Source organism: Helianthus annuus, chromosome 1, assembly GCF_002127325.2.
Source record: "Helianthus annuus cultivar XRQ/B chromosome 1, HanXRQr2.0-SUNRISE, whole genome shotgun sequence".
Taxonomy (NCBI): Eukaryota; Viridiplantae; Streptophyta; class Magnoliopsida; order Asterales; family Asteraceae; genus Helianthus; species Helianthus annuus.
This window is the reverse complement of record NC_035433.2, coordinates 84,767,879-84,791,021: the sequence shown is the minus strand read 5'-3', so window position 1 is coordinate 84,791,021 and position 23,143 is coordinate 84,767,879. Positions and strand designations below refer to the sequence as shown.

At 34.3% G+C, this 23,143-nt stretch overlaps 1 protein-coding gene across 10 annotated transcripts; it reads right to left on the bottom strand.

Annotated features, from left to right (window-relative positions):
• Nucleotides 1–2,425: 2,425 nt before the first annotated feature.
• On the bottom strand, nt 2,426–22,700 carry LOC110870809 (myosin-9). Of its 10 annotated transcripts, XM_035988023.1 has the most exons (45): nt 22,325–22,700; nt 22,041–22,202; nt 20,945–21,073; nt 20,484–20,627; nt 19,557–19,702; nt 19,325–19,481; nt 19,024–19,082; nt 18,593–18,752; nt 18,359–18,508; nt 17,685–17,821; nt 17,452–17,598; nt 17,251–17,352; nt 17,099–17,156; nt 16,898–16,999; nt 16,638–16,675; nt 16,376–16,502; nt 15,342–15,512; nt 15,128–15,259; nt 14,930–15,039; nt 14,803–14,863; nt 14,538–14,715; nt 14,247–14,452; nt 14,052–14,171; nt 13,191–13,289; nt 12,977–13,081; nt 12,588–12,692; nt 10,682–10,783; nt 10,456–10,551; nt 10,125–10,274; nt 9,755–9,904; nt 9,434–9,553; nt 9,074–9,223; nt 8,689–8,808; nt 8,360–8,509; nt 7,987–8,136; nt 7,319–7,432; nt 6,088–6,213; nt 5,868–6,008; nt 5,520–5,609; nt 5,328–5,438; nt 4,230–4,349; nt 3,852–3,970; nt 3,245–3,433; nt 3,055–3,155; nt 2,426–2,464 (listed from the first exon to the last, which is right to left on the bottom strand). In XM_035988023.1, exons 2-43 carry the CDS (start codon nt 22,041–22,043, stop codon nt 3,271–3,273), a joined length of 5,118 nt encoding a protein of 1,705 aa, XP_035843916.1. In that variant the 5' UTR covers nt 22,044–22,202; nt 22,325–22,700; the 3' UTR covers nt 2,426–2,464; nt 3,055–3,155; nt 3,245–3,270. The 10 variants fall into 10 exon arrangements, with proteins under 10 accessions (XP_035843916.1, XP_035843929.1, XP_035843903.1 ...); XM_035988036.1 differs by lacking the exons at nt 22,041–22,202; nt 22,325–22,700 and having other exon boundaries at nt 3,245–3,443; nt 20,945–21,097; XM_035988010.1 differs by lacking the exons at nt 22,041–22,202; nt 22,325–22,700 and having other exon boundaries at nt 20,945–21,097.
• Between the last annotated feature and the right edge of the window lie 443 nt (nt 22,701–23,143).

The window sequence follows — 23,143 nt, the reverse complement described above, 5'->3', positions numbered from 1 at the left end:
CGGATAAATTTCAAGGTGTGTCGGATAAATTTCGACGTGTGTAGAATAAAATTATATAATGTGTAGGGTATATGTAGAAAATTTTGATATGCTTAGGTTTTGTAGATTATAGGGTTTTTTTTTTTCTGAAAATTGTAGATTATATGTAGGATAATTAATGATTAGTTGACTACTTAATTAAAGACAGAAAAATTAATGAGATGAGTTATAAATAAATTAGTATTTTACCAATATGTTCTTTCTTTTTTTATTCTTTCAATAATTTTCTTCTCAATTGTCACAAATCAGTAGAAATGTTCATTTCCTTTACATGAAGGAATTTGAATGACATCAATTCCTATAAATTCTACAAGCCAAGCACAGCAAGAAATAAAAATTAATTCCAACTGTATTGAGTTTAGTAATTCTATTGAGTTCGGCAAACCAAACACACCCTTAAAAGCTCTTACATAACCAGGGTGAAGCATCTTTGCCTTTGGTTTTGATAACTTTCTAAGGTGTAACTCAAGAGTTGCAAACAAACCGTTATTTTGATATTACCTTTTTTGTTCCTGTCTTTCATTTGATCATTTGATCCTTGGATGGGCCCTTGTTTTTTTATGCTTTAAACACATGTGAAGTGTGACACCAATGGTTGGTTCACATGATGGTCTACAAAAAGACTCTTTTTTCACATATTCAACTTCAGTTCAAGCTTTATTAGTGCTGTTCACTTTCCCTCTTTTTTCTTTTTTCATAAATCCTGAATACTTGTAACTTATAAATAATTATTATCATCATTATTTAATTTTATTCGAGTTATTTGAAACTCTATAAATATATACTTAAATTGGCTAAAAGCATAGTTAAAACTATAGTTTACTATTTTTAACGATCTAATTTAAGACTCGAGTCGCTTGAGATAAAAACATGAGTAAATTACAAGTTTTGTCCTTTATGTTTACACCAAATTGCAGGCGGTGTCCTTTGTCTTTAAAATTGACGGGTTTTGTACTTAATGTTTCAAAATCTTACACGATATGTCCTTTGAGCCTAACCTAGTTTATTTTTTTGGTTAAATCTGGTCACCTATGGGTATTTTAGTCTTTTTACCCTGTTTATTTAGTATTATTAAAAAATAAAACAAAATAATTTTAGAAAATATTATTATTCAACCACCCTCCACCACCACCATTCCCCCCATTCCACCACCACTATCTCCAAATCCACAACCGTCGTCATCACCACCGCCACCACCCTTCACCATCTACAACCACCATCACCATCACCACCTGCAACCAAACCCACCACAGCCACCTACCCGCTACCCGCCACCCACCTGCAACACCTTAGTAGCCGCCCCACACACCTGCAACCACCAAGCCGCAACATAATATATATAGCTGCAACCAAGATATTCAAAATAAGAATTCTGTAACATATTTCCCATATTCTTAATGTCTTCTCTGCTCCAATATGCAGCAAATCATAGAAAATGATGAGGAAACAAGGGCTTCTAAATCAAAAAACCCAAATTAACAGTTTCTCATTCGTCCAGCTTCCTATCTTCCCCAAAATTCTCTCAATAAACTGAAAATTTCTCATAATATCAATCACAAACTCCGAAACCCAAATCAATCATGAAGATTGTACCCATAAACACCACTGAACCCACATCAACTCCGACGTCATATTCGAACCCACATCAAATCCAACCGTCGATCAATCCATCTCCTTAGTCTGCAAACGACGGTGGAGGCGGGGGTTAGAGGCGGTAGTTGTAGGCGGTGGAGGGTGGAGGCGGTAGTCGTAGGCGTTGGAGGGTGGATGCGGTGGTGGCTGTAGGCGGTGCAGGGTGGAGGCGATGGTTTGTAGCCAATGGAAGGATAATCAAGTGGTTGGAGGCGACAGTGATGGTGTTGGTGTTGTGTATTGTGGTTGCAGGCACCAACTAGAAAGAGGGAAAAAGGAGGAGAGAGAGAGAGAGAGAGAGAGAGAGAGAGAGAGAGAGAGAGAGAAAGTTTAGAGAGAGAAGAAAGAAAGAATGAGTTTCGGTTCATATTTTTTTATTGATATGTATTTTGTTTTTTTATAAAATAGTCCTTGAATATTAATTATTTAAATACTAGCCTCTGTAAAGATGAAATGACACAAATGCCCTTATGTGCAAAGCACATGACCAGATTTAACCAAAAAAATAAACTGGGTTAGGCTTAAAGGACATATCGTGCAATATTTTGAAACATTAAGTACAAAACCTGTCAATTTTAAAGACAAAGGACACCGCCTGCAATTTAGTGTAAACATAAAGGACAAAACTTGTAATTTACTCTAAAAACATTATAACCCGAAGGTAAACTTATTAGAGAAAACTTTTGAGCCCACCTTGACCTCGATTACCCAAAGTGACCCGATTATTGTTAGAGACTCTTGCTGCTTATTATCATTCCTCTTGCTGCTCCAATGTGTAGAAATTGTAGTGATCCTGAGAATGAAATATATGATTATTTATTTATTTTTAACTTATATAATTGGTCGATTTGGGTTGTGTTTTTATCTCAAACGGGTCAAATAAGAATTTAGCTAAAAGTGAAACATGTCAAACAGGGTAATACAAGCAACTATCTATAAAGAAACTAAAAATTAGATTTGAAGGTGTTAGCGGGTCAACCCAACCCAACCCAACATGACCCGTTTTAAACCTTACTAAAAAGTGATCTGTTTGAACCCGTAAACCAACCCGCTGATCTTTCCTGTTCTGCAGCTAGGATAACCACTTAACGGAGTTGACTCAACTCAACTCAGTTTACACTGTTTCCAGATCAGTAAAAACTGTAAACATCTGTATACGTATTCAGAAAACTACAAAAGTGTAAAAATACAAATACAGCATAAGATGGATCGAATACGTGAAGCAGTCTGAATAAAATTTTCATCAACGTAACATAAAAAAAAAAAAAAAAAAAAAAAAAAAAAAAAAAAAAAAAAAAACCTTGAACTGTATAATGAGTATGAAAGTTAACCAGTAAATCCAAACTGGAATGAAAATAGAAGCAATGAAGTTAGAAGACATACCTATTACCTACTAGGTCAAAGTCAAACTATATCATCTAACAACTTCCATCAGAAGAAGTTATCAACGCCCCGCTCTCGGTCATTCTCCCAGTTTTCAGACCCTGCAAAGAGTAACCCCCGAACAAAAAGAAATATATAATACATTCTCTTTCAGGAGGAAAAACGAAAGTTTATAGAAGCTAAGACTGACCTGGTTGTTTTTCAGGCACAGAAAGATCAAGAACTGTCATAGGAATCATTTGATGTCATATCAGAAGAAGTAAAAGTAGTATCGCGGTAACTGTCTTTGATAACACATCCGGAAGTTACGCTCGAACTGGATGAAGGGCGTAACATGCTTTTTCGCTCTGAAAATTGGCCTGACATGCTGTACATCATCCTGAGGCATACTAGATATATGTGGCATTAGTTTAAGTGACACATCAGACATTCAATAGAAGAAGCTAATCCAGGCGTGTTGAACCCGAACACGACCCCTTTAACCTGATTTTTTTAATAATAATAATAGTGTAAAATTACATTTACGACAAAATATTCAAATGTATATAAAATAGTTACACTATAAATTTTGATGCTTATTTCTCTTTTTATCTTTCAAGTTCTGACATAAAATACCTAATTGGTTTAAGTTACGCCATAAAACACAGACTATTAAAAAAATGTCAAAATAATGGGGTCAACCCAAACCTACGGATTTCGTGTTAGCTTCGTGCCGCGTCAAAAAAAATAAAAATAAAAAAAGGATATACGATTAACCTGGGAATAAATATTTATGACAGATGCTGCAGTAATATTACCTATTCACGACATCCTGTAGTTGAAGGACTGTTCTTTCCGTTTCTTCTAACTTTTGACGCCTAACTTCGCTTGATTTTAGGGCTTGAGCAGCTCTTTGTCTCTCTGATTCTACTAAAGCCTGCATGTATAATACATAAGGTGGATGATTAAAAATGAATTAACGTTGGAGATTGTCATAGAGGTCTCAAAAATAGCCACACCTTGCAGTATACTATAAATTCATCATCTCAGCCTGACCAGACCCGTTTTGACATGTATGAAAACAGGTTACAGGACCCATTTTGACCCGGCCTGTTTCTCACCCCATCCGGCTCATTGTGACATAAAATTTAACCGATGGGGGAGAGTGAAAATACGTTATACGAGACTAAACTTACCTTTGACTTTTCCAGTTCTGCAGTTAAACTTTCAATCTTTTTAGTATCCTCCATAGAAGTTGTGGTCTTTTTCCCAATATTCAGTGCTTCATCAGATGCTTCCATTGACCACTCACGTTCCTTGAAAGATAAGGTAGCATTATGTATATTAATGTCTACGTGAACTTTGATCTTTACATGAGCATGAGATAATTGAGTATATTGATGAAGACAAAATGATGAGGTGAGTATATTTAGCGTATTGCATATCACTAGTTTGCCTTCATTATATCAAACAAACTGTGTTTAGGGCTGTAAACGAACTGAATGTTCAGCGAACAGTTCGTGAACCGTTTGGCCGGAAGTTCGTTTATGTTCGTTCAATTAGCTTAACGAACGAACACGAACAAAAAATTTCGTTTGGTTAGCTTAGCGAACGAACACGAACAAAGGTCTCGTTCGTTCGACTGCGTTCGTGAACGTTCGGTAACATGTTCGGTTGTCCATGTTCGTTTGATTATATTAAAAAGTAATAAATAATAAACCTTTTATCTAAAGATATTGAAAACTTGAAACCCTATTTTTTCTAAGTTAGCTAAAATTTGGACGGACATGCTAAGACATTTTTTGGGATAATTATGTCTACATTAGTTAAAGTTGATTCATCGTTTGGTGGTGTATTAGACTTCTTGTGTTTTGATTTATCATTTGATGGTCGTATTTAACTACTTATATCCAATGTTTAATGATAACAATATTTTTATTTTTTTATTTTCAAGTTAAATGTTTGTTTGCGTTCTTTTCTATTTGCTTGCGTTTGTTCGTGTTTGCTTGTGTTCGTTTGTGTTCGAGACCAGTGTTCACGAACTGTTCGTGAACAACTGAATTTCCTTAACGAACGAACATGAACATAAACTTATGTTCGGTATACGTTCGTGAACAGTTTGCGAACATCTTAATTTCCTTAACGAACGAACACGAACATGGCCTTGTTCTTGTTCGTTCGGTTCGTTTACAGCCCTAACTGTGTTTGCTTGATATAAACTTACTCTACTGTGTATATATTAGTATATTATTCATTGTTTCAAAATCATGAAGTTAAAGTTAAAGTAAAAGTACCCTTGTTTCAGATTCTTCCAACTTCCGACGCATAATATTATTTGATTCCAGGGCTTCAGCATACTTCTTTTCGTATTCATCAGCTCGTTTTCTCTCTGAATCCAATAAAGCCTGCAAGTCAATGTGTATATAACAATCACATATCGGATAAGCAAACAAATTGCACATGCGTGAAACTAACAAACGTATTACCGTAAGATTTTCGACCTCTGTAGTTGATCTTGAAGTCTTTCCAGTGTCCTCCACAGGTTTCTTGGCAAGCATTGCATCATTCAATTCAGTCTACATGATAATGTAACTATAATTGTGACTAAACAAACACAATATTTTTTACGTTTTCTACAAACAGCCGCAATTACAATATTTCCTTGGATGATTACATAACAATGTGATAAAAAAAAAAGTCATATTTAGTCTACATTTGTTTTGACATATCTATAATAACCTGTACTTGCAAAAAATTATCTCTACAATGTACATATTTGCTACTATTTTACAGTGGGCTAGAAAAAACCAGTCATAGTCTTGAAGTTGAAGTACCCTTCTAGATGCTTCTTGAAGTTGCAGTACGCTTCTTTCCGTTTTTTCCAACCTTACACGCATACTTTCAATTTTTTCTAAGGCTTCAGAGAATTTCTTTTCAAATTCATCCGCACGTTGTATTTCTGAATCTACAGATGCCTGCATGCCAATAAGTATATCACATGAGCAATCGTTATGTAATCAAATTTAATAACCATTTTATGGACAAAAACATTACCTTGAGTTTTTCCACTTCTGAAGTCAAATAGTCAATCTTTTCGGTTTTCAAGAAAACTGGTACTTCATCAGATACTTCAGCTGCATACTTGTTTTCGTCGGTAAGCAACCCATCTTCCGACACAGTCTGCATGATAATTTATTTTATATATCTTTAAATATGAACACGATGTCTTTGCATGTTTGGCCAATCAATCACAAAGACAATCCACACCACTTGGTAGCAGCCTAAAAAGTAGTATGTATTCAAGATAAATTTGTATTGAAATTTACCAAAATGTTGTTCATTATGGCACCTAAATAAGTCTCTAATTTTATCACCTGCTAATATTCTCTAATTTTATCTTGCTATTTGTTGTGAATAATTTTAGTATATAGTTTAGTATTTTACATTACTGCAACTTCGCAAGAGATGAAGCTTCATCCGATGCTTCCATTGCAGACTCACGTTCCTCAGCGTGCGATGCGTCTTCCATTTCTGTCTGCATGATAAGGTAATTTTATATTTCTAATTATCCAAACAAAATGTCTTTTCATGTTTCTTAAAATATTCAAAAGGAAAATTGGATTTTAATAATCCCAACTTTGATATATTGACCGGCAACAGTCCCAACTAAGGAAATGTTTTGTGAGAGTCCAACTTTTAACCTATTTTCCCTTAGCGACCCCATACTAACTAAAAGTTAACCCAATTAGTTTTTGCTGATGTGGACTGTCATATAAGCAGTCCATATCATCAAAACTTTGCCACATAAGCAGTCCACGCCATCAAAACCTTGACTTATTTGCCACATAAGCTGTCCACGCCAGCAAAACTTTGACTTTTTTGCCACATAAGCAGTCCACGTCAGCAAAAACTAACTGGATTAACTTTCAGTTAGTATGGGACCGCTGAGGGAAAATAGGTTAAAATTTAGGACTGTCACAAAACATTTCCTTAGTTGGGACTGTTGCCGGCCAATATGTCAAAGTTGGGATTATTAAAATCCAATTTTCCTATTCAAAATTAGAATGCACATTAGCAGTAACAGACTGACAGGTGGTATGTATAATGTAATCATGTAATTGAGGTTAAGCTCAGATCAAGATAATTTACGCATCTACAATCTACATGTCAGTATTAATTACATAACCATATGATAAACTAGTAATGAAAATGAGTGAGGTAGATACAAGACCACAAATTAATACTAAAGAATGGATAAAGAAAGTCTGAATTAAAACAAGGCTACCTTAACATGTGTAGCTTCTGGGGTCGTCGTTTTATTCAATACAGACAAAGCTACATCAGATACGTCCATTGCAGGCTCATGATCCTTAACATTAATCGTGTCATTCAATTCGGCCTGCACGATACAATATACGCATATATCTAAAAATCTAAGGTTAAACTCAAACCCCTTGGTTTAACCCCTCCACATTTTCTATGATAATTACATAAACATGAAATAAATAATAAAAAGACCAAAATTGACACTTCTAGACCACAGTTTAGTGGTTTGGATAGATTAAAGCATAGTTGTTAATGGCGAATAGCGACAAGGTACCTATATGCTACATAGCGATAAATAGCGGGCGCTATTCTATAAATAGCGATACACTAGAAAAAAAAATTAAAAATTTTATATGCATATTAACTCAAAATACCCTGGTATATACGCTATTTTACATGTATATTTAAAATAAACCTAAAATTCAGCTATTTTATAGCTATATTTAATCACTATTTAAATTTAAAAAAATTAAAATAAAATAAAAACTGAAATCCCGCTATTTATGGCTACATACCCTGTAGCGACCTTCGACTTATACGCTACACTATTCGCTATAGCGACCACTATTGACAACTATGGATTAAAGCTAAACTTTAGAAGCAAAAAACAATATTTAATCAATGTACCTTTTGATTCTCTTGTTTTGGGGTTAAACTGTTAGTATTATCAGCGTCCTTCATAGAAACAATGGCTTCTTTTGCAATAGACAAAGCTGCATCAGATGCTTCTGTTGCAGACTCACGATCCTTAACATTAACCTTGTCATTCACTTCGGTCTGCACGATAAAAAAAAACATTTATATTTAAGGGTATCGAGGTTAAACTCCGACTTAGTTCTTTAGTCCAACTACATTTCCATTAGAAATTATACAAACATGAAAAACGCAAGTAAAAAGTCAGACACTGACACTTCTATATGGCTGTACCACATTTTAGGTGTTTGAATCTGTTTACGCTTAACTTTTGAAGGAAATACAAAATTACATTTAATATACATACCTTTTGGTTCTCTTGTTTTGGGGTTAAACTATTAATATTATCAGTGTCCTTCATAGAATCAATGGCTTCTTTTGCAATGGACAAAGCTGCACCAGATGCTTCTGTGACAGACTCACGATCCTTAACAATAACCTTGTCATTAACCTCAGTCTGTATGATAAAGGAAATTATATTTAAGTGTATTGAGGTTAAACCCTGACCCAGTTCTCTAATCCACCTACATTACCATTAAAAGTGATAGTTCTAAACGACTATATCGCATTTTAGTAGTTCGAATCAGTTTACCCTTAACTATTAAAGGAAATAAAAATTATATTTAATCAGCATACCTTTTGGTTCTCTTGTTTTGGGGTTAAATTGTTGGTATTATCAGTGTCCTTCATAGAAACAATGGCTTCTTTTGCAATGGACAAAGCCCCGTCAGATGCTTCTGTTGCAGACTCACGTTCCTTTACAATGAATGTGTTATTCAGTTCGGCCCGCATGATAAAAATAAATTTGTATATGAGAATACGAGGTTAAACACAGACCCAGTTTTTTAATCCATCTATATTTCCTTTAATGATTACATAAGCATGAAATATATATAGGTAAATGGGTGAAAGTTGACACTTCTATACGGCATTACGGCTATACCAGAATTTAGTGGTTTAAACATTTAAATCCTTTTATTATAATTTTGAAGAAAATCAAAATTATGTTTAACCAACATACCTTTTGGTTCTCTTGTTTCGGGGTTAAATTGTTAGTATTATCAGTGTCCTTCATAGATACAATGGCTTCTTTTGCAATGGACAAAGCTGCATCAGATGCTTCTGTTGCAGACTCACGGTCTTTAACAATAACCGTGTCATTCAATTCAGTCTGCATGATAAAATATATTTTTATTTAAGAGTATGAGGTTAAACGCTTACTCAGTTCTTTAATTCATCAACATTTCATTTAATAATTACGTAGACATGATTTACATAAGTAACTGGCCAAAATTGGCACTTCTACACCACACTTTAGTGGTTTGAATCAATTTACTCTAGATTTTGGAAGGAATATATTTAATTATTTAATCAACGTTACCTTTCGGTCCTCTTCTTTTGGGGTTAAACTGTTGGTATTATCAGTGTCCTTCATAGAACCAATGGCTTCCTTTGCAATGGCCATAGCTGCATTAGATGCTTCTGTTGCAGACTCACGTTCCTTGACAATGAATATGTCATTCAGTTCGGCCCGCATGATAAAAATAAATTCGTATTTTAGAATATGAGGTTAAAAACTGACCCAATTCTTTAATCAACTTAAATTTCCTAAAATAATCAAATTTATATACCACATTTTAATTGTTTGAAAAGGTTTACTTTAGTTTTTGAAGGAAAACAAAATTATATTTAACCAACATACCTTTTGGTTCTCCTGTTTTGGGGTTAAACTGTTAACGTTATCAGTGTCCTTCATAGAAACAATTGCTTCTTTTGCAATGGACAATGCTGCATCAGATGCTTCTGTTGTAGACTCGCGTTCCTTAACGACGACTGTGTCGTTCGGTTCAGCCTGCATGATAAAATAAATCTGTATATAAGAATATGAGGTTAAACAATAAACACATACCCGATTCTTTAATCCATGTACATCTCCGTTTATAATTACATACGCATGAAATGTATACGTAAAATGGCCAACATTGACCCTTCTATACCACATTGTAATGTTTCGAATCGGTTTACTCTTTAACTTTTGAAGGAAAATAAAAAAATTATATTAATCAACATACCTTTTGGTTCTTTTCATTTGGAGTTGACTTGTCAGTATTATCTGTGTCCTTTGTAGAAACAATGGTGTCTTTCACAATGGACAAAGCTGCATTAGATGCTTCTATTGCAGATTCGAGTTCCTTAACAATAGATGTTTCTTTCAATTCGGCCTGCGTGATAAAATAAATTTGTATTCATGAATCTATTTAACACAGCCTAATTCTTTAACCCATCTACATTTTCTTTAGTAATTTGCATAAGCATGAGATAAAATAGTCTATTGATGGGAATAATTCGCATTTATTTCACTTAAACTAGGCAACATCGATCGTAGGTTCAAAGTTAAAGTACCATTTTTTCAGTTTCTTCAAACTTTAGACCCCTATCCACGACTACGTCATGCTTCTCAGATTTTGCAGCCCGTTGTTTGTCTGATGCAGGTGAAGCCTGCATAACAGTAAGAATATATATACATAATCTTGTGCGTAATTGCAATACATTGTATCTATAGAGTACATATATCCGATTAATTTATGGTGGACCCAACAAGCAAATTTTAGTTTTAAAGTTTAAGTACCCTTTCAGTTTCTTCCAACTTCATTCTTTTTAATGTTTCCTGGACTTCAGCATACTTCATCTCAGATTGTTCAGCTCGTTGTCTCTCTGATTTTAATTGGGCCTACATGCAAGTAACAAGATAGAAATTTATAAACCAAGAGATTAATACAGAGAAATGTCAGATCTGATATTCTTGAATCCAAGGTCTAAATAACGAAAATAAACTAAAAGATTGCCATTCACCAAGCAGGAGACGCAGCCATGTTAATACCCTTGGTTTAAAAAAGCGCGAAGCGCTCCGAAGCGTTTTGGTTCCAAAAGCTTTAAGCGAAGCTTCAAGCGCGAAGCGAGAGCTTCACGTATACGAAGCGCTCCATATTATATATAATTATATATAATGTTAATTTTATATATATGTATAAAAAATAGCTATCCATATTATATATATGTATTTTATAATGTTAATTTTGTACTTTTATGCATAAATTAAAAAGTTTAAGGACCAAATGTAACTACTGAAGATAGAGGGGGTTAAATGTTTAAATAGACAAACTATCTTTACACTTTTTAAGTAAAAAGTTAGAAGTTTTAGGGACTGAATGTAAACTAATGAAAGATAGAGGGGTTAAATGTTTAAAAACCTTAACTTATAAAAACCCTAAAAACCTAAAAGACATATACGCAGCCGTCAGCATCTTCTCTCTTCTTCTTCTTCCCCCTTCTTCCTGGTTTCCGGCTGAAAGCAACTCCGTCGCCGGAATTTGTCGCTTAAAAAATGGCCCAAATATTAAAAAATGGCCCAAATAGTGATCTGATTGGCTGGAGCGTCGCTTCACAGCTTCAACGCTTCACCGCTTAAAGCTCGCTTCAGCTCGCTTCATGTAATGCAGCGCTTCAGAGCAAAAAAGCGTTTTTTCGATCGCTTCATCGCCTCAAGCGCGCTTCAAGCGCGCTTTTTTAAACCAAGTTAATACCCATTCAAATTTTTGTGCATAATCCCTACCGTGTATACAATCATAATAAGTGCAGTGCAGACGTGATCAAGTCCCAGAAAAAGAAAAAAACCAGCTCAAAAGCGTTGTAACCACCACAAAGTTTCCCTTAAGAATGATGTATACAGCTAGGGTTGTAAACGAACCAAACGAACACGAACAAGATTAAGGAATGAACATGTTCATGAACGGTTTACGAACGCTTACCGAACGACATTTCTTGTTTGTGTTCGTTCATTAAGGAAATGAACATGTTCAGGAACTGTTCATAAACACTTACCAAACGTAGACAAACGCAAATGAACACAAACATAAATAAATAAATACTTAACATAATTAATACAAAAACTAAGAAGTTTGTCAAGCTTTAAGACAAACTGAAATTGAAATAATCAAATGAGAAATGTTGGCGGAGGCATATAGTATATCAAAGGTTTCAAATTTTAATAACTAAAACAAATAAAATAAAAATATAACATAAAAAACCTTTAAATTAACGAACACAAATGAACATATACGAGCGAACATAAATGAACACATAACCGAACGTTCACGAACATAAACGAACGAACACAGCCTTTGTTCATGTTCGTTGTTTGACTTATCGAACGGAATTTCTTGTTCGTGTTTGTTCATTTATTAAACGAATGAGCCTAAACGAACTTCCTGCCGAATGGTTCACGAACTATTTGCTGAACGTTTGGTTCGTTTATAGCCCTATATACAACATTGGATATTTTTAAGCGAAATGATAGGACTCGGTGACATCAGAAATTCTTTCCCTATCAAGCAATTAAATCATTGCTAGTTTCGCTTCATCATTTCATACATCTCATTCTTATTTACAAACTATTATATCTACAATGTACATATACATACCATAAATTTATAATGGAATAAACAAAAGCAATTACAGTCTTGAAGTTTAAGTACCTTCATTTCATTTTCTTCTGACCTCATAATTTTAATTGTGTCCTGGGCTTCGGCGTACTTCTTCTCACATTCTTCAGCTCGTTGTCTCTCTGATTCTAACAACCGCTGCATGCCAATAACTATATAAGATACAAAATCCTAAATATCTTTATGCAAAACATCAGATTACTTTTGTAACAATATACATTTTGTAGTGATATTAAACACTAATTATATTATAATAGTTTTGGACATAAAGTGTTTATCTGTACCAAAAGGTCACATGTTTTAATCAGTTATTCGACCAGCCCATTTTGCATCCACAGTAAGATAACTTTAAGGTAGAATGGATAACATTAACACCTTCTAATGCATCATAGTATCACATAAAAGTTGTAGACCAAAATTACCGCCAATTTTTCCATTTCTGCTGTTAACTTATTAACCTGTTCCATATCAGATCCTTTTGTTGGAACCTCGTGTTCCTTTGCACGCAATGTTTCTTCCAATTCAGTCTGCAAGGTAAAGTAACACAAAGCAAGAGATTTTATATTCATACATGAAAAGCAAATACAAACTGGCGGACAGAAATACAAGATTATCTTTAAAACAGAGTAATGTTACCTTCAAACGTGTTTGTTGCTCTAAACGCTGTGTGAGGTCTTTCACTTGTCTTTCGAGATTCTCCTTCGCTTGTTGGAGTGCACCATTGTCCCGTGCAGCCTATATATCTTAAGGGTAAGAAACTAATGACGTGATGACTTATGCTGCATAATTTATTAAAATCGATAGGATTGAAAAAAAAAAAAAACAATAATAAGAAACAATAGTCTCTTAAACATTGCCACCTAAATGTCTTTAGCATCTTAAGTAAGGGTCGATCCACTATATAAAAAAAATCTCAACATATTTACTTTTAAAGGCAGATAATGTTGGGCCATTAGACATTGTCCAATATTTATATATGAGTAAAATTCCATTTTCATCCCTGAGGTTTGGCCACTTTTGCGATTTTCGTCCAAAGGTTTGTTTTTCTGCATCTGGATCCAAAAGGTTTGAAATCTTACCATTTTTATCCGGCTCATTAACTCCATCCATTTTCTCCGTTAAGTCAGGGGTATTTTCGTCTTTTTTGTTAACTTAAAGAGCAATTCGGTCTTATAATAATACTTGTAATATTATGCTAAATGCTTGTAAATAAAGTGAAAAAGATCGAATTGCTCTTTAAGCTAACAAAAAAGATGGAAATAACCCTGACTTAACGGAGAAAATGGATGGAGTTAACGAGCCGAAAGAAAATGACAAGATTTCAAACCTTTTGGATCCAGATGCGGAAAAACAAACTTTTGAACGAAAGTCACAAAACTGGCCAAACCTCTGGGACGAAAATGGCATTTTACTCTTTATATATATATAGCACTACAAGATATCAACAATATACTAGAATCCAATAAACCTTTTTACTGTGTATTAAATGAAACATACCATCTTTAATCTACGAAGCTCTCTCCTTGCAACTCTCCCCCTCCATCCACACTGTGTGGCAACTGTAGCCTTTGTCAGTTTCTTATATCGTTTGTATTCTCTATGAGCACGCCATTTGGCCTACATATCCGACTCATATTAGTCAAAAAATTGAAATTATCAAGATTTAAAAGTATGTGCATATCAGAAACTGACCTCTAATCTAATAGCTGCATGTTTTCGCCTCCTGTGTCTAAGTTCATAACGAGCAGCCATTGCTCTCAGACCTGCCTGTATGAGCACAACCGCATGCTGGAGTCTGATGTAGGATGACCTCAATGTGTATCGCCGAAAATTAGTTTGGATCTTAAGTGAGACGCTTCTCTTTTTCATATCATCGTACATCTTAGAAGCAAGCTTTCCTAGTAGTAATAATCCAAAAAGAGTGTATTGAAGGGTAATGAGCTTAAAAACAATACCCATTAAGAAAGAAAAATGCAGACAAACCTCTGCATAAAGTTTGCAAGGCAACCGCAAGATTCGCCATAGCAAGAAAACGCTTTCTAATGAGGTAACTTCTTGTCGTTCTTTGAATATAAACGATTGCAATGTTAAGCCTTTCTGCTCTACGTGTATCTAATGCAGCCATGTGACCAGCTCTAAGAAAAACTTTTGTTTTTCCAATCTGCATACTCATAAACACACCTTTTGAGTATGAATTCATGCCAATGAACGGATGTTAAAAAATCACAGCGATTAACAATATTATTACCTGATATCCTGGGATTCCGACATCGTTCAGAATCTTTTGACATGCATCCTTTTTATCGTGACTGTTGAAACACGTGATATGTAATCAAATCCATTTTTAAATAGGTATTAGAATATACTTTACTTACTTGGCACGCAAAACCTCTGGAACCAGAAGACCAAATCGATTAACAAAATCAGTGAAACTCTTGTTGGTAGGGTATCCAGCACAGCTGATACGAATAGCTTCTAGAACCCCCTTAATGAAAAGTAAAAATCACTTCGGATGAGTTCAATAAACAAAACCGAGGATCAAAGATAAAAAATCGTTATGTTCAAGTACTCACCCCACAACGTAGTTGATGAATGACATTAACGTTCTCAAAAATGGCAGGTTTAAGAAGATTATTTGGCTTCACACATCTAATATAGTGAGGTTGTGTGGAATTCAGAGTCTCCATCAATTGTTGAAGTTGTAGCTGCATTGTTTATTGATTAATAAAGAGCTTATTACCTTATAGTTTATTACCTTTTTCCCGAAATATCTAACGGAAAACTTACTTTAAAGCGAGAACCGATTGATGAGAACTTTGATGACTTGGTTGCATCCTCACGTGGTGGAGGAAAAAGCCCTGCTACAAAAGAGCACTTGGAAGCACTCAACAAATCTTGATGTTCAGGAACAATATAATCTTTGTTTTTGTCCAAGAATTGATCAGACTGATAATGAACCTGAATATTGATACAAAACATGTGCTTTAAGCCCATTTACATGAAAACCGGCTAATTACGTTGTATTTGTTGATAAGAAGTCGAACGGGTATAAATAAAAAGTGGTTGAAAATTGTTCGGTGCATAAAGTGTTTGTAGCCGTTTTGGCAGTGTCTAGATCTTTGTATAGGTCGTGTGTGTGTTAGAAGTTAAGTTAGACAGATTTTTGGACTTGATGTAACCTAATCGAATGAGTTATTCGATTGGTTAGCTTAATCGTATGAGTCTTAGATGGATAGGCCTGTTGTTTGATGTTAGAACAGTCGTATGAGCCATACGATTGAAGTGTCCTTCGAATGACTCATTCTACTGGATGTGTCTATAAATAGACCAGCTCATGCAACTGGTTCATAACTCTTGCCAATCGACTACCATTTCAGATTCGCAACGTGTAACAAAACTCTGTTCAAATTTTGTCAAGATAATCCAAAAACGTTTATTCACATTCCTGTACACTTTATCTAGCATGAATGATGGATTCCGCACTTCATTCATGTGAAAACGTAGAATTCTAAGTAATTAAGGTGAAAACACAAGATCAAGATCCGATTAAGGGAATTTCAAAAATGAAATGTGTCAAGTGGGTTAAAAGATTCAAAAGTCAACTAACAATAATTCTAATGTCACTATCTCTTAAATCGTTTTATTAAAAAGAAATAATAGTATTCTTTTAATAATGTCATTTTTCTCAGATTTAATACATTAGTTATTTAAAAATCTAAAATAGACAGGAAAGCGTTGGCAGATTGGCCCAAAACCCATACAAAACTCATTACCGACGTTAGCAACACTCATTCTTAGAAGATCTTAGAAATGTGCACTACCTCTCCAGCATAATGAGAAATAATGAAATCCGAGCGTGCTAATTTGGGCTTGCTAAAACGTTTGTGATTTTTGAATGTTTGATACAGCTTCTGTGCAAATGTATCTGCAGTTGACTTGGGAAACATACTGGAAAAAGAATTAGTCACTCATGAGACAACAAAAAGTAAATGTATAGAAACACATGAATTTAAACACACACATGCATGAAGAGATATCACCAAACTTGCATAAAACATGAATATGTCACATAATGTTGCTTACCATGCTTCATCAAGTAGAGCAATGATCCCACCAGGTTTCTGAAAACAGAATACATACATTAGTTTAACGCATTGTGTGTGTGTGTGTATATATATATAAAACTAAACTACATGCATTAAAAACAAAGGACGATCAAGTAATTCCTGACCACAGGTCAAACGCAGACAAATTAAATACTTTCACAAATTCTTTTAATAACTATTGTGTAAGCATCGATAAGATAAGTTGAGAATATCATAGATTAAACTTAAAAACTGAACCTTTTCGATGAGATCAAGAATGTCTTTGTTGTCTACAAACTCTATGTAACTCCAGTCAATTTCCTCTTTGTTGTATGTATCTTGCTGCATCCTGAAAACATGCTGTTTGAAGGAGACAAATAATATAGAAATTAGTTGCGCGCTCACAAATAGGACAGTAACAAACTAACTATTTTGATTAAAAAAAAACTTAGGTCACACCTGATTGAAGTGTTGTTGTAGCTTCTCGTTAGTAAAATTAATACAAAACTGTTCAAAACTGCATAATTTGTGAACAGAAAGATGATTTAATCATGAAATCAAGTCAATGTACAGCAATAACATTAATAATTATTCCAAAGCATAAAATTTACCTATTGCTTTTAAAACTCTCAAAGCCATATATGTCAAGAACGCCAATCAAAGAACATGACTTTGGATCTTGCCCAATTGACACGTTAATTTTATCCACCAACCTGTAGATATAAAAATCATGTACCTTTAAATGCTATATCACAGTCACAGTTGCTGTATTAATTATTTATTATAATTTAAACATGTGCGGTTGAAATTACCAATCAAACAAACGAGAATACAAGGTCTTAGCCAAACCATCCCTGCTGAAAGTTGCGCCTTCGGGATCAAGGCTTCTCTTGATAACTTCTTCTGGGGTAACCATCACACGTTTCAATAACGCATCTTCTAATGCACGAGAATCACACCTAAACATATAAACACTGACATATAGCCACAAAAAAAAAAAAAATAGAAAAAGAAAGAAAGAAGCATATCAAAGCTCTAAACACACATTAGTAGCTCGGCTGTCGTCTGAAGATGAAATTTGGATTTATCGTCTTTCAGAATTGCTGAATCAACCTCTTTCCCTTTGGCAAATCCAACGTTACCAAGATGTAGAATTGAAGCCACAACTCTAAATATTGCATCCTGGAAAATAGGTAGGTTATTGCCAACATAATACACATACACATAAAAACATAAGCAAAAGAAAGAGTAAAATGCCATTTTCGTCCTTGAGATTTGGCCAGTTTTGCGGCTTTCGTCCAAAGGTTTGTTTTTCTACATTTGAATCCAAAAGGTTTGAAATCTTGCCATTTTCATCCAGCTCATTAACTCCATCCATTTTTCTCCATTACATCAGGGGTATTTGCTTCTTTTTTGTTAACTTAAACGGAAAATTTAGTCTTTTTTCAGGGGTATTGGGTCTTATTACATAAAGTGAAAAAGACCGAATTCCCCTTAAAGTTAACAAAAAAGACGGAAATACCCTTGACTTAGCAGAGAAAAATGGATGGAGTTAACAAGCCGGATAAATATGGCAAGATTTCAAACCTTTTAAATCCAGATGCGGAAAAAACAAACCTTTGGACAAAAGTCGCAAAACTGGCCAAACCTCAGTGACGAAAATGGCATTTTACTCGAAAAGAAAATATAACAGACAATTCAGTTTGAAGATGTTACAACCTGTTCCTTTTGGCTAATTCCAACAACATCCATGGCTCTCCTAGTGGCAAGATAATCATGTGCGTCGTTTACGCCAACAAGCTCATAGCAATTTGACTGATTGAGATAGTGGAAGGACTTGGGATCTCCCAATTTATATTTCTTAACTTCCTTGAAAGTTACGACAAGAGTTAGTTAACAGTTATTAGGTAGAGGTTTAGTTAGTTATATAAGTATGTAATGCATTAAAACTACCTCTTGAGGTGCAGCACAAAGGAGATAGAAACAGTGATAATTACGTTCAGGATCAGAAACTTGGCAAACGCGAGATCTTTCTAGAAGATATGTCCGGATGGCCGCTCCAGATATTCTTCCCTGTTTATCAAACTGAAGCTCAACAAATTTTCCAAAACGGCTGCAGCATAGAAATGGGTTGATCAAGATATTTTAAGCCAATGCAATTATAAATCAATAAGTACTATATGTGGCAAACATCAAGTCTTTTTTAATAGATAAAACCTTTTGAATCAATTTATTAAAAAATAAGAGTAAAACTTTAATTATATAGTTCTCATAATATTATTTAATACATTAACCGTTTCTAAGATTCAACGTGTTACATAACCGTCTATTTTGCCACCTCTAAGAAGTACCAAGTTTGTAGCATAAATTTAACAGTTGTGCACCTGGAATTGTTATTTCTAACAGTTTTCGCATTGCCAAATGCTTCCAGAACCGGATTTGACTGCATATATAAAATTTAATCACGAATTTTTACATTAGCATGACAAAGTAAATATAAGAACCTATTAATCTATACACCTCTGGAGAAATTGTGTTACACTTAAACTACGTTCAATGTATGATGTGCTTCAATATATATGTACCTGATAGACTACCCTAGAGATATTAAATTGCATTTATACTTGATTCGTTGGACCGTTTAAGGTAAGACAACAAAGAGTTATAGTTATTTTGCAATCTTACTTCCAGAACTTGTTGCTCAACGGTTCTTCCTTCAATGCCTTTATGACCGCCAACATATGCAAGATATCTCATAAGCATTTTAGTAGTTTCAGTCTTACCCGCACCACTTTCACCACTAACGAGAATTGAGTTGCTTTTTCCTTCGGTGACCATTTCCCTGGTCCATTTCAAGTAAGCATGTCTACGTAATCATTTAGATGAACTGTAAAACGCAAAAAGAATGGAATATTACCTGAAAGCAACTTCTGCAATTGCAAATACATGAGGATTCAGAGTCCCAAATTGTGCTCCTTTGTATTTTTTCATTAGGTCAGCATCATACAAGTGAGACAAATTTTGAAATGGGTTAATGGCGATGAGGATATTTCCTGTATAAGTCTGTCACAATGTTAGAGTACGTTACAATATTATGAGTTGAATCGGTGCAGTCTGATATAGGGGTGTTCATCAAATCGAATAACGAATTTTCGAATTACTCAAATCGAATTTTTCTTTCGAATAATTTTCTTTTTTGCTTGAATTCGAATTCGATTAAAAACTGGTCAATTTGTATTCAAATTAAATCACCAATTTGAATTCGAAATTCGAATAAATTCAGATTCACTAAAAATATGTAAATTCGTTATGGGCTATTTGGGCTTGGTAATGGGCTATTTTAGGACTTAGATTAAATTTATAGATTAGTTTATACTATAGCCCAAATTAAAGTTATATGTGTGTATCATATATAAAAATGTATAATTTGATTCGAATTTAAATATGTATTCGAATTCCTGATAATCAAATTGAATTCTTGATGATCGAATCAAATTGAGTCGAATTTCGAATCCGAATCGAATTCTGGACACCCCTAGTCTAATATGGGTCATTTTGTTATGAAATGAAATGGGATGGGCTGATTCACAAACCAATTTTTGTTCGGTAAAAAAAATAAAAAATAAGAAATGCCTTTTATGATTAATAATTAGATAAAGCAATTTAAGAGGTTGTATTGATTAAAAAAGATAGAATTTTGGCAATTTTCAACCCATTTGACTTGTTCCCCATTTAGCAAACTTTTTCAATTTGACCCGTTTGAGATAGAACACAACAAGTTGTCTTTCAACAGATTGAATAATAGTTAAAAGTAACTAAAAACCGAAGCTGGACATCCTCTTACATAGATTTTATCTTGTTGATATCTGACAGATAGGTTATGCAAAACGCCAGGCTCATGTAAATAAGAAAGTTTGGTCATGTCATCTACTCCACCTTCAGGATAGTCCATCTCTTTGGGGTGTACTTTTGATAGTTTCGCAACAACCTGTAGACATTAAAGGAGAACCTAAACTTGACATCTACTCCACCTTCAGGTAGAGTTTAAAGGCAGAAGAAATCATGAACCTAAACTTATAACACTACAGGTAAAAATTTGAAACAGCTTAGACGCTTTATAACAACTATTAATTCTATAAAATTCCAAACAGAACTACTTTTCTTTAAGGAGTGTTGGATAGTTCTTTGTTACTTGTTAGATTTCTATGATCATAGTTCCAAGCATATAAAGTTGACATTCAGATTTTTTTTCCTTAAAAAGTGGTGAAAGTCGTAAACAAAACGAAAATGAACTGATGAACTTACTTTCTTTCCATCAGTAGTTTGGATTTCAGTTTCTGATCCATTTATTTTTAATACTTCTCCGTCAATCCAAGCCACTGATGAGTCTTCCACCCATACATGAGAACCTACGGCAATTTTTTTCGTAGTATCCTGCATATTAATACAGGGAATCATAAAAATTCTGATAAGAATAGACATTCTAAACATGCCAAGTAGACACGTGAATTAGAAAATATCGCATACTTTCTAATCAAATCTGACATACGAATCATCCACATAGTCAATATCAACAAGTAAAGCATACATTCAAGGTTATCTTAGGATAATCATGTATTTACAACAAGAAAAAGATTTAAAAAAAAACACTGTAAAAGGTATGTATGATTTTTCATATGATCACATAAAGAAACAAATGTACTACAGTATAAATCAAATCTGGTATTCGTATTACAAGATATCATAAAATGAAGTCTCAAACATGTTGTTCGTATTCACCATCAAAAGGACAATAGCATTTTCTACTATCAAGGTTTCTTTTAGTAAATGAAGCATGTCTACAAGCTTTAAACTCAAAATTCAAACAAAAAAAGCAGGATAAGTAATTGAAGCTAAGGGGCTGTTTGTTTACCTCTTAATGGGGCTCTTAATGGTTCAGGCCTCTTACTGGTTCAGACTGTTTGTTTCGCGAGCAGATGTCTGAATGGTTCAGACATTTGCCTCCGAATGGTTAAGCACTATACTGAGTCTGAATGGTTAAGACCTCTAATCTGAATTGGTTAAATATTTACCTCTGAACGATTAAGCATTATACTGACTCTTAATGGTTCAGACCTCTTACTGGTTCAGCACTTAATGGTTCAGACCTCTTACTGGTTCAACACTTAACCATTCAGAAGTTGTCAAACAGCCCCTGACTATCATTGCCTATTATCTCAAAGTACATATTCCAAATTTTAGAGAACCCACAGTCTACATTGCATATGAAAAATCTCATAATGTTTGAAGAACTAGTTTGCATTAACCACAGCGAATAATACATGTTCGCTATGTCAAAAGATAACATACTAGAGGTAATGCAAATGTAATACAAACATTATAAATATTAGTAATACCATACCATGTAAATATCAAATGTGTATCCCTGTTACAACAAATTCCTCCATCGTTAGCGGATTCGCGCCAAGAGAGATCTCAAATGTCCCTAATCTAAACTCTGAAGCCAGTTCTCTCCAACATGAAAATGCCATTGCATTAAATTGATTCACACCATAATATATCCCTAATCAAATTCAACAAGAACAACAACATATACTCAATTTACCATATATTCATCAACTAATAACAATAATAATATAATAATAATAAATAAATAAAAAAAACTGCCCTTACAGATACACATACCGTCTAATAATAAAAATTAACGTTCATCTGCTTCGAATCGTTCCATTTCGATTCTAATTTCACATCCAAATCCAAATCGAACAGAATCGCGCCTCAGAAACTCGTGAAACAACAAATTATGAAACGATAATTAGGTTTAGGTTTTGTAAATGAGAACGTGGATCGATTGACGGTAAAATCTGGATAAAATGAATCCGAAAAACGATTAGATCACACCGCACGACGATGATGATGATGGTGATGGTGAGTTGGAAAGTGGATCTGAGAAATGTTGATCGGATTGTTGTGATTGGAAACCCTCCCTAGGGTTTCGGAGCCGTTTGAATCAGTGAAGAAATTTGGTGATATGTTTGTGGTTGTGGTATCTCTTTGTTTCGGATAGTTCGCGCCTTGATCATTCATGTTTGCCATGCATAATTTTGTGAAAAGTGTTTTTTTTTTTTTTTTTGGGAGAAAATTGCACTTTTCGGTCTTTACGTTTAAGGGTTTCTGCAACCGGTGTCTTTTAACTTTAAAAATTATAGTGGTTGTTCTTTACGTTTGTGTATTATTGTAGTCGGTATCCTTTTCACAAAACCCAGTTAGAAATCCTAGTTAAATCCTCTCATGTGCTAGTCACGTCAGGGTACTATCATATTTTCCATGGCCTGTTTAATGAATTCGTTGCTTTATATAGGTCATCTCCCCTCCCCCCCCCCCAAACTCAAAACTAGGGTTCCACAAAACATAAATCAATTTCAGAGGAAAAAATCGACGGTGAAGAAGATGGTTATGTGTTGGTGTGGGAAGGAAGCATTATTTCGTACATCATGGATAGAG

What these genes read in the sequence shown, in the direction of transcription:
- LOC110870809 (XM_035988010.1), bottom strand. Translation starts at nt 21,097, where the DNA reads ATGATTCCCTGTATTAATATGCAGGATACTACGAAAAAAATTGCCGTA. An exon ending in GCTCTACTTGATGAAGCATG is followed by an intron (nt 16,503 to 16,637) that starts GTAAGCAACATT and finishes TTCTTTTTCCAG; the next exon opens with TATGTTTCCCAAGTCAACTG. An exon ending in TTCAAGAAGCATCTAGAAGG is followed by an intron (nt 5,610 to 5,867) that starts GTACTTCAACTT and finishes ATTATCATGTAG; the next exon opens with ACTGAATTGAATGATGCAAT.